Below are 12449 nucleotides of genomic sequence, written 5' to 3'. Positions count from 1 at the left end.
AGGAAAATGGATTTGAGCCAGATAGACCCACCAGAAAGTTATTGTAGAAGCTAAGGGAGGGTTGATGGAATACTGAATTAAGGTAATAGATGTGTGGAAAAAAGAGAGGCATGTGAGAGATTCTGTGAAGGTAGAGTTGGCAATGCATTGGATATGTGAAGTGGGAGAGTGAGGAGTCTCAGATGACACTGAAATGGCTGTGTAGTATCTTTTGGGAATTATCTTCATAGAGATGATAATTAAGCCCATGAGAGCTGATGAAATCACCTCAGTAAGATTATAAGGAAAGAAAAGAAATGAGGGTCTGGGACAAAGCCTCGAGGGACACTCCTATATAGTAAGTATGAAACAGAGAAAGAAATGGCAGAGAAAAGGAAAGACTTATCAGAGAGACAAAATCTGTTTATAACTGTGTCATTAAAACTTTGAGAGGAGACAGCATTTGGGAAGAGAGGATGAACAATAATTATTGTCTCCTTTAACACCCTATGTAGTATATGTGTGTGTGTGTATACATATATATATGTATGTATTAATACATTTATCTGTGGGTGCTCTGCCCAAAGAAATGCAAAACAAAAAAATTTTTTTGATCATTGAAACCTTCCAAAATAAATTGAGGTTTGCCAGCTAGATTTTTTTCTTCTTGTTATTGTTGTTTGTCCCTTTCTCAAAGAGGACCATGTCATCAGGGAGGTGATACCATGGCATATAAGTAAATTGGATTTAAGTGAGGGAGGTCTGTGCAAGGTCATCTACCTCACTTTCTCCTCTGAGGCCATCTGAATATAGTGGCCAGATGTAGATCAGGACGATTGAACATGGCCCTGGATGCAATTGGAGACCTTGACCTTTTTCTTTCCCAATTTCAATCTTTTTGGTTCTCATTGATTGGCCTAAATAGGTCCAAGGCCAAGGCCCAGTTGGGCATTATTTGGGCCCAGATTGACTCAGAGTGAATGTACATAGCAGTTGTTTCTGTTTTAGCCAGAAACCCTGAAAGTTTTCCCCTCTCAAATTGATTTTTTTTAAAGCTGGATAAAAAGGCCATTTTTTGCCTCATTTCTTACTTAGCTTAATCATTGAATGGATATTGCCTCAGTCCACCAGATCTTAGCTTAAAAAAAGGCCAAGTTGTTCTAAGGTATCCATGGTCCTCTCCAGTTGTTAGGATCTATATCTTGCCACTGGACTCAGATGGCTCCAGAAGAAAAAAGTGAAGCTGGTGATTTTACACAATTCTCCCTCACTTCAATATAATTCACTTGCGTATCATGGCAGCACCTCCTTGATGTCATAGCTTACTTTGTGAATGAGAATGAAGGACCAACAAACAACAACAATCTAGTATACTTATATTGATCATGGGCAAATCATAAGAAGAGGAGATGAATGGAGGTGGACCCAAGATGCTGTTTGGAAAGATGTACAGATATACACTATACAGACTAGGGAGCTACCTTTATATTGTGATTTGAAAAATTTGATAAGGATATTTCCTAAATCTCTTCCATCACCAACCTAGTATAACTCTTGCCTTCCCTTTCTACCTGCCCTAAAATTTACATTAGACCCTCCTTGCTGAGTTAGAAAACAAAGTCAAAGATATAATTTCCAGAAGTCCATTATGGAAATTCATGTTGTTTCTAGCTTAATCTATTAGCATAAATATTTCATTAGTTGAAGTCATGAAGGAGGGGGAAGAGGAGAAGAAGGGAGACTATTAAATAGGAATGTTTCAATTTGGGACATAGCCTGGAGACACTGACATGGAACAAGCCCTGGATGTTTGGGAAGAGAGGTGAGACAGCCTTGTAATGAGCACTAGATGAGACAATGAGGAGAAGGGGAAGAAGTAGTTAGCATTTTAGCTAGAGAACATTGGCTCTCATTGTGTTTTATCTTGGAAAGAGTTCTGGAAAGAGTCTCTGCCATTTAACATATATACTATAGTTAATATGATGAATCTTTCTGGCATTCATATCTAAATTTAAAAGATTAGACTAGAAACCATGGGCTTCTTACCCTAGATTCTAAGAAGTTATTTCAAAATGTTTTGTTCACTCAATTGCTTTTTTAACCATTTTTTTTACTTTGTCCCTATATGTAAAAAAAAGTTATGACATTTTTCTTTCAAATTTTGAATTCCAAATTCTCTTCCTTTATCCTTTCCTCCCTGTTAACTCTATTTCAACATAATGGTTTCTTTTATCTTTTATTTTATGCATTTACAAAGATTTTTTTCTGAAAAAGGGTTTTCAGTTTTCACCAGACCACCAAAGAGATCCATGACATACATACAAAAAAAATTCACAATCCCTAAGCTATTTAATCTCCAAGGTAACTTCTAGTTTTAGACCTGTATTGGAACACTTAATCTAGGCACCTGGGAAGGGGAAAGGCCTGTGGAATGCAGGTGTTTGTTGAGGATGTTGTGTGAGGTTATATCAAATAAAAGGTGGAAGGAGAGGAATAAGGAGAAATAATTAAGAGTTAGGGCTATTGCAATGACTTTGCAAGGTGTTTTGTGTATATTTGTATGAGGAAGAGATATAGAGTATAGAATGCCTACAATTCTTCAATTTTCCACTTTATCAAATCTTGTCAGGATCCTTATAGCAACTACTTTGGTCTGTTTTGATTCCATCATACACATTCAGAGACTTTGTATTACAAATCTCTCTTTAAAGTGTTTCTTAAATTCTTACTCTATTTGCTGAGGTCAGGCTCACTTCTTTCAGCACAGCCCCTCGGCTTCTCTCCTCCTCAGCTTACTCTAGCCCTTAAAATGAACCAGGTTATGTTTTATTCATAGTAATGCTCTGCAGCTAGTTCAGTGATTCCCTTCTTTTTACATTGCCAAATGAGTGCTTCCTGATCCTGGGAGTTAGTGCTGCTCTGGCAACCATTCCAGTTGTCTGTAACAAAGAGAAAATGGAGCACTTTTCACTGTTAATCTCCCTTCAAATGAGCTTCTACCTTCTCAACACCTCAATCTAGATGTCTTCACAAGAATGGTTTACCTTTATTGCTTGCAGAATATAACCTTAAGAGTAAAAATGTTGCTAGCTTGGGAATCCCATATCTGTTCAGTGCCTAGTAACAGCTAAAATTATGCCCCAATTTCCCCTTGTAAATGATATTGTAAAAAAACCTTTAAGTCGGGACACCTGGGAAATTATCATTGGTTCCTCCCCCCCCCTCCTTTTAAATGTATTGGACTGAGAGGTCACAAGGTACAATATTTCTCTGGTACCTTAATGAACTAATCCATAGAGCATGATGTAGAACAGATGATGCAGACTCCCGTTAGCCATCTTGTTATGGGCAGTGAGAAACAGCAGATAGATAGATGAGGTGATAGAAAATGGTACCATGTCCTCTACCCCCACTTTGCTCACATTTCTAAGTGATGGTAATCAATTGATGATGAACAACAATGAAAACAGTCCCCATCTTTAGATTCAAAGAACATAAAATAAATAGAAAAGCAAATCATCATAACAATCCTTTTGCTATTATTTGCAACAGAAAAGTATTAAATCTGAAATAAATTCACTGGAGCAAATCCAGATACCAAATTGTGGTCTTTTCTTAATGTTAGGAAATGAATAATGATTGATATTAGGAAGTGAGCCCAATTCAGTAGTTTTCCTTACATTTGTTTCTCAGAATCCCTTATTTTCTTTTGGACTCAGTTTTCCTCACGTTTGTTTCTCAGAATCCCTTATTTTCTTTCGGACTCAGTTCAAATACTATTTCCTACAAATATGAAGCCTTTTCTGATTCCCCTAAGCTTCTAGTCCCTCTAATTACCATTTATGTGTTTTTTTTATTTTATATGTAGTCATTTATGAACATGTCATCTTTCCTGTTGATAAACATTTGTAATGAAGAAGACACTGTGCTAAAGACTTGAGAAATAAAGAAAGACAAAAAGAACAGTTCTTGCTTTCAAGGAGCTCATGTTCTAATGGAGTATGGGACTGTTTTCACTTTTGTCTACATATCAACAGCACCTGAAACATAATAGGTGCTTAAATAGATTCTTGTAGATTGGTTGATCTAATTTTTACTCATGATTCTGACCCACTCTAAAAATAACCAAGGGAAAGAAAGAAAATCTAGGCTGAATTTCCTTGCTGTGAATAAGAACAATCTAATCTATTAGCAAATGTCCTTGAAGGTACAACTCACCATACTGAGTCCTTTGTAAGTTTGGGGTTTATTTTCCCATCTTCGTCTAGGAAGATGTCCATTTGTAAATTAGCATTATTATCATGGGCTGAGAAAAAATTGGTGACAATTCTCGCAGGTATTCCAAGGCAACGAAAAACTAGAATGAAAAAAAAAATAGCAATAAACAAACTTGGACTAAACTTCTGAAATTACCATCAGATTTTAATAGAGAGGGAAGTTCTGCTTGAGAAAAGTAATAATAAATAATAATAATAAAGAGACATTTTTTTTTCAAAACTGTTAGATTAAAGAAGGAAAAAGTTGACCATTGATATGCAGCAAGTCTGGTTTTAGGAGCAGAATGAACAGGGCTCATTCAAAGAAAGTTGAACTAAAGTTGGACTCCTCTGACTTCATGGATTTCCATTTTTAAAGTTAGAATGGATGTAGCAGGTCTTCTTGAACAACTTCCTCATTTTCTAAGTCAGAAAACCTGATGTTTGTGACATCATATTGAACATTCTTCAAAATAATCCCATGGAAGAGTCAGAACTAAAAAAAAAACAGCCTTTCCTTCTTCCATCATAGCCATTAATAGAGGGACCAAATTGGGGAGCAGTGGGAAGACAAGATTGCATTGGTGAGATAACACTAGTTGGTCGAGCGCCTGGCATACTAAGGTGATATTAGATAGTATATATTACTACCACTACAATCTGACATTTCTGTAGCACCTATTATATACCAGACTCTATGCTGAGTGCTACTCAGATAATATCTCATTTGATCCTCTCAAAAATCCTGGGATGTAGATGCTATAAGAATTCCTATTTCATAGTTGAAACTGAGACAGACAGAAATGAAATCATTTGCCCAGGATCACCCAGATACTAAGACTCTGAGTTTGGATTTTTTTTTTTTGATTCTAGGTCTTTTTGATTTCATGTCACTTAGCTGCCCCAGAATTAGAGTAAGCTACTTGAGGGCAGGAATTGCCATTTAGCTTTTTTCTTTTTTGTATCTCCAGCTCTTAGCATGGTACCCAACACACAGTAGGTGCTATATAAATGTTTAATGAACTGAATTGACAATAGCATACAATAGGGAGCCACTGGAAGTCATGGAATATGGGAATAATACAACAAAAACACAGAGGATGATAGAGATTTGGAGCTAGAAGGGATTTGAGAAGGTGTTGTCTAGACCACCTCCTTCATTGTGAAGAAAATTAATGCAGTACTATGTGAGAAGTTCAAACAGAATAGTCTTAATAATAGAATTCTGACCATTATAAGAAAGTATCAGTAATAGAAATATAAAAATATTTCTCATTTTACATTATTTTAATTACTAATAACCATATTAAACAGGTTTTCATAATATGCTAATGGTACATTTCTTTGAGAATCAGGTAAAACTAAATTTGTAAATTAGAGTTTTATAGAGTAGATATCCTGTTGTTTTTTTCATCTTTGACTGGAATTCACTCTGGGGCCTCTATGTAGAGGGTGACAGCGAAGATTCATTTTAATTGTTTGATTATAAATTACTTAGATGCATCTTTTGCCATATGTACCTATTGATTAAACTTAATTCAAATGCCCTCTCTGGCTACCAGGACTTGAGCTATCAGGGCTCATTGAAAATAATTTAGCTGACAATTTTAAGATTAATGACTGAGCTTGGTTCTTCCTTTTGAGATAGGTTAGCATATTTAACCAATGACTATCCATTCCCATTCAATAGGATAACCTTGGAAGTCTGCAATGGAGGACACTGTCAGCTGTCAGCCTCCTTAAATGACTTAATCTATAACCCCCAAAGAGTGAGAGAGGTTACCTTTTCCATCTTATTCACATCTACACCTCTGTGGTGATTTACAATGGCTTAAATTAGTGAAAATTTTAGAATCCTCTATTCTATTCCTTGAACCTTCTTCTGACTCATGCTATGTTTAAAATCAATCTTACTCATAATTGTTATTTACTCATAATGTGTTATTAATTTAGGAAGGTTGAATTTGGGGTTCCAGCCTCCCTTTCTTATTCCTTCTTTGTGGTATTGCCATCACAGGGTACTTTACCTGCATACCAAATATGTGAGTCCTCTGTATTTCTCCTATTGGATACCTCCTATTAAAACACATTCATGGAAAAGATCTGATCATCCCATTCACAGTAATGTTTAAATTACTGCTAAAGATGAATGTGTTATAATAGTTTGCACTTGCAGAATCAAAGCCAAAAATCAAACATTATGCTGTAATGGTGGAACTTAAGGCAGCACCTCTCATAAGGGTAGATGGAAAAATAATGAGGGATTAAAGATAGAATTATATTCTTGGCCTTGCTGAAATTATTTCCTATAGATCCCTGTCTACTCTCCTCTTAAGAGGACTCTGCATTGTACTGTATTTGAAGGTAAAAGTCTTGAGTCTGGTCAGGCTTACTTTTATGAAGCCTAATTTCCAGAGATGAGTGACAATCCATATGGAGTAAAGAGAGGCAGAGAGGGTAAATTCACCAGATAATTAATGACATTTCCCTTTATCTCCCTCTAGAAAATTCTGGATCTATATAATTTATCTAAAGCTCACTGGATATTTGAACCTAGTCAGTTTACCTCAGAACAGGATTTTGAGGTCATCAGATTAAAAAGTCCATATAAAAGAGACTCCCCCCTCCTATAAATTTATTGACCAATTCTTTGACAGTCATAACTTTTGATTGCAAGTAGGTCATGTTATTATCATATGTTGCCCCTCCAGTGAGTATAAAAAAGCCACTAGTTGAACAAAGAAAATCCATTTGACTCTTCATCCCTTGAAAATTTGGCTTTTCTCATTTGTAAAACAAAAATCAATCAGTAAATAAAGTTAAATCAGTTTCTTTTAAATATTTTTTTTAAATAGTGATCTTTCAGAAATGGTCCCCAGCCTTAGATTGCTGATTTCTCCAAGGCTATGCAAATAGTAAAGAAATGAAAATTCATTTGCAACTCATTGATCTTTATAGCAGCCTTATCAACCTCTCAACTAATATGCGGTGAAAGAAATTTATTTTCCACAACATATTTCTTTGGGACTTAACAAAAAAGTAAAAGTTATAGCTGTGCCAAAATTATGCAAACGTTTTTAAAATGGTGTAGGGAACTACAGAGAATTCTTTTCTACCTCCATCTGTTTTCCCTTGGAGAAAATATGATATAGCAGTTAAGACAGTGGAAGGGAAGTAGGGAGACATGGATTACACTTGAGGTTATACTACCTAATTGCTCAGGGACCTTAGGTAATTCATTTAACTTGTTTCTCCCTGTGTCTAGAATAAAGTCATCACTACCTGCCACTGCCTCTCCCATAGCAATGGAAAAGAACTAATTGTATAAATCATCAACACCTGCCTCAAGTTTCCCCTAGGAAGGTAATTCGAGGTAACTAGGAGACATACTTCATTTTGTGGTGGTTGATTATTTGTTTTTTAAACCTCTTTAAAAAAATTATAGTTTCAGAGATTAAAAGGGTATAACTTTTTATACATTCCCATTTAGTTTACTTAGCCTAAAAGTTCTTCAGATGTATAGAGAGTTGGCTTTAAACAGGTCAATGTCGTTTTTGTCATAAATCATAAAGCCAAAGAAACCTAGGAATATAGCTGGCATTTTCATTCTGTATTGACTATACTTTCAAATATTCACCATATGAATACTGCAGAAACAACACAATAGATTTCAGATGAAATGCTGATGGAAATCCCCTTAAATTTTTTTTTAATCTTGGATCTATTATTTTTTTGGGTAGCTAGGTTGCACAGCATTAGAATGCCAAAAATTCAAATTCAGCCTCAGACATCCATTAGTTGTGTGACCCTGAGCACTAAATGACTTCACTTAACTCTGCTTATCTCCTTTTCCTCATCTGTAAAATGAACTGGAGAAGGAAATGGTAAAGTCCGGTATCTTTGTCAAGAAAATCCCCAGAAAGGTCACAAAGGATTGAACATGATTTAAAAAAATAAATAAACAAATTATTTCATTGATAATAAGAATTCTCTTGTATGGAAACTCTCCACTTACGTAGACCAGCAACTCATCTGTAACTTATAGTCTTAGAGACATGCCTTAGGGAATTGAAATAACTTGCTCATGGTTACATAACTAGTGTGTGTAAGAGCAAGACTTGAAGGCAAGTCTTCTTGACTTTTAAGTCTAACCCTCTATATTCTATGCATGGGACTTATTTGAAATTCTCCTTTATACTTTAAATAATTTCAATTTTTCTAGAAAGTTTCACTTGGATACTTACAAGTGTTGAGGACACCAGCAAAAACCCAGCATTGACCATACTGTACTGGATTCCCAGAACTTTGATATTCCAACAGAATATCAACACTCCCGGTCCAGGCAGAAGGAGCCACCCCATAGGCATATATATTGTCCCAGGATCCAACAATAACACCTTGATCATCTTTGGCATTGATCTACATGAAAAATGGAAGGGGGAAGAAGGAAGAAAATATGTTGAAATTAAAATTTTATTAGGGAGTAAAATTCCCTTTAAGTACAGAGGTGCCAAGTGAACTTCAATAAACTCCTATCTTCTTATATTCATCCAATATGCCAGTGATCCTAAACTTCTGGAGGCTGATGGCCAACTCCTTTCCTCCACCAGCTTTTTCCTCCTTTGAAGTTCAAGCTATTCATATTTATCACCCAATTCAAAGCTTGGTGGTTCTTATCCACATGATATTTTTTCTTTTTTATAAGCATCATTTATATAGTCTCTCTCTTTAGTGTGCTTACATTTAATAAATTATACACATAATAAAATAGAGGTAGCCATTTGGCAGAGTAGATAGAATTCTAGATCTAGAATCAAAAAGACCTGAGTTCAAATGCAACTGCAGACAATTACTAGCTGTATGACATCTGACAAGTCATTTACTATCTATGTACATCAGTTTAAAACACTCTATGAATATATTAATGATCATTATTTTCATACCATTCCCATGATTTCCCTCTATGTCATTGTTTTTCATGGCACCATAATATTACATTCACATAGCATCATCTATTTAGCTGTTCTCCAAAGGCTGGGCATATAAGTTGCTTCCTATTTTTTGCCATTGCAAAGCAGAGAACTAATAAATATATTTCTTTCATAGCTATGGCCTCCCCACTTTTACTATATTTTGGGGTTGTCATTCCATTTTAATCTCAGGTGCCGCAACCTTTCTTAGACTATTTAAAATGTACCTATCTTCAGATCACTACATTTTCCACTTGTCTCATACATTATTGTATATGTACTATATCTTCCTATTAGTCTGTAGTCTCCTTGTAGGAAGAGACAGTTATTTTTTCATTTTGTAGAAGATTCAGGTCTTTCTGAATCTAGACCCAGAACTATATCCACTGGGCTACTTAGTTGTCCCTAAATAACTGTGAGCAAATAACCGAACAAAGTAGCCTGATGGATAGTATCAGGTGTGGAGTCAGAAAGACTCATCTGTCTGAGTTCAAATCTGGCCTCCAACATTTGCTAGCTGTGTGACCCTGGACAAGTCGTTTTATCCTGTTTGCCTCAGTCTCTTCATCTGTAAAATGAGCACAAAAAGGAAATGGCAAGCCATCCCAATGGATTTGCCAGACATATGTGTGTATACATGGATATATAATCACATATATAAAAACTTTATATGTAAATATATTCTTATTTATATTCATATAAGTATTTAAATATTACAACATTTATAAATATTGGCATTTATATATACCAAAAATCATTTTTTGGTAAAATATGTGTAAAAAAAGTATTCTTATTTTTTTCGGGTGATTTGATATATAATTCTCAAGATAACAAGAATCACTATGGTTTACAATAAACTCATGACTGACATGGAAACAAATAAATCTAAAACACAGCCTTTTGCCAAAAAATAAAATCTAGACAAATGGAGATTAGAGAGTTCAATGACTAAAAAAGAGGTTTTTGGAACTGTCTCAATGACTCTGTTTCTGTGTGTGTGTGTGTGTGTGTGTGTGTGTGTGTCTCTTTCTCTCTCTCTCTCTCTTTCTTTCTCTCTCTCTCTCTCTCTCTCTCTCTCTCTATATATATATATATATATATATATATGTGTGTGTGTGTGTGTGTGTGTGTGTGTGTGTATGTATGTATGTATATTTGTCAACCAGAAACATTTTGGAAAAGGAACTTCATGAAAATTTTTTTTTAACATTTTGTCCAAAACAAACAATATCTTTGGGACAAACCCTGGTTTGAGAGTATTGGTAAAGTAAAAGTCTATGGGCCAAATGGATTCCCACTAAAGATAGCTGGAATTGGCAATGAAATGCTTTTCTGTATATTTTTTTTTCCAAGAGAGAATACTTTTTAGTTGGTTAAACAGCTTTTGTCCTCTCTCTGTTACAAATGAGGTCATATATGTAAATGCATTTTCTTTTTCTTATTAAAGATGTTTTTCAAAATATATGCATGGACAATTCTTTAACATTAGCCCTTGCAAAATCTTGTGTTCCAAATTTCCTTGCCTTCCCCCACACCCTCCCCTAGATGGCAAAAAGTCCAATCTAAACATGATAGAAATATAGGTTAAATCCAATATATGCATACATTTTATACAATTATTGTGCTACACAAGAAAAATCCAATCAAAGCAGTAAAAAAGAAGAAGAAGAAGAAGAAACAGAAGAAAATGCAAGCAAACAACAATGAAAAGAGTGAAAATGCTATGTTGTGAACCACACTCAGTTCCCACAGTTCTCTCTCTGGGTGTAGATGGCTCAAAAGAGCAAGATCATTGGAACTGGCCTGAATCATCTCATTGTTGGAAAGAGCCACATCCATCGGAATTGATCATTGTATAATCTTGTTATTGCTATGTATAATGAGCTCCTGGTTCTGCTCCTTTCACTCAGCATTAGTTCATGTAAGTCTCTCCAGGATTCTCTGAAATCATCCTGCTGGTCACTTCTTACAGAAAAATAATATTCCTTTTTTTCTTGACTTTTGTCTTTTATTTTTCCCCTTTTATTCAAATCTTCTTACACAGAATGACCAAATAAAACTGTTTTAAATAATTGCATTTTTTTATTTAATAGCCTTTTATTTACAGGTTATATGTATGGGTAACTTTACAGCATTAAACAATTGCCAAACCTCTTGTTCCAATTTTTCACCTCTTACTCCCACCCCCTCCGCCAGATGGCAGGATGACCAGTAGATGTTAAATATATTAAAATATAAATTAGATACACAATAAGTATACATGACCAAACCGTTATTTTGCTGTACAAAAAGAATCAGACCCTGAAATATTGTACAATTAGCCTGTGAAGGAAATTAAAAATGCAGGTGGGCAAAAATATAGGGATTGGGAATTCAATGTAATGGTTTTTAGTAGCTGGTTCAGTTCATTACTGCTCCATTGGAAAGGATTTGGTTGATCTCATTGCTGAGGATGGCCAGCTGGTCATCATATAGTATTGTTGTTGAAGTATATAATGATCCCCTGGTCCTGCTCGTTTCACTCAGCATCAGTTCGTGTAAGTCTCTCCAGGCCTTTCTGAAATCATCCTGTTGGTCATTTCTTACAGAACAGTAATATTCCATAATATTCATATACCACAATAGCCCAGTAGTAACACTGCTGGATCAAAGGGTATGCACACAGTTTGATAACTTTTCTACAAAAAGGGCTGCCACAAACATTCGTGCACATACAGGTCCCTTTCCCTTCTTTATAATCTCTTTGGGATATAAGCCCAGTAGTAACACTGCTGGATCAAAGGGTATGCACACAGTTTGATAACTTTTTGAGCATAGTTCAAACTGCTCTCCAGAATGGTTGGATTTATTCACAACTCTATCAACAATGCATCAATGTCCCAGTTTTCCCTCATCCCCTCTAACAGTCATCATTATTTTTTCCTGTCATCTTAGCCAATCTGACAGGTATGTAGTGGTATCTTAGAGTTGTCTTAATTTGCATTTCTCTGATTAATAATGACTTGGAGCATCTTTTCATATGACTAGAAATAGTTTCAACTTCTTCATCTGAGAATTGTCTGTTCATATCCTTTGACCATTTTTCAATTGGAGAATGGATTGATTTTTTATAAATTAGAGTTAATTCTCTATATACTTTGGAAATGAGGCCTTTATCAGAACCTTTGACTGTAAAAATATTTTCCCAGTTTATTGCTTCCCTTCTAATCTTGTCTGCATTAGTTTTGTTTGTACAAAAACTTTT

The 12449-nt window shown here is 35.2% G+C and overlaps 1 protein-coding gene across 1 annotated transcript in view; it reads right to left on the bottom strand.

The window, feature by feature from the left end:
- F13A1 (coagulation factor XIII A chain) overlaps positions 1-12449 on the bottom strand; it is a 192435-nt gene that overhangs the window by 60820 nt on the left and 119166 nt on the right. The window contains exons 7-8 of the mRNA XM_003760207.4: positions 8480-8654; positions 4198-4336 (exon numbers count right to left, since the gene is read on the bottom strand). Coding sequence (XP_003760255.1) covers positions 4198-4336; positions 8480-8654 — 314 coding nt within the window. The remainder of the gene's footprint in view (positions 1-4197; positions 4337-8479; positions 8655-12449) is intronic.

Source organism: Sarcophilus harrisii, chromosome 1 (assembly GCF_902635505.1).
Source record: "Sarcophilus harrisii chromosome 1, mSarHar1.11, whole genome shotgun sequence".
In the NCBI taxonomy this organism is placed as follows: Eukaryota; Metazoa; Chordata; class Mammalia; order Dasyuromorphia; family Dasyuridae; genus Sarcophilus; species Sarcophilus harrisii.
The sequence above is the reverse complement of the archived record's forward strand: the minus strand, read 5'-3'. Positions and strand labels throughout refer to the sequence as shown.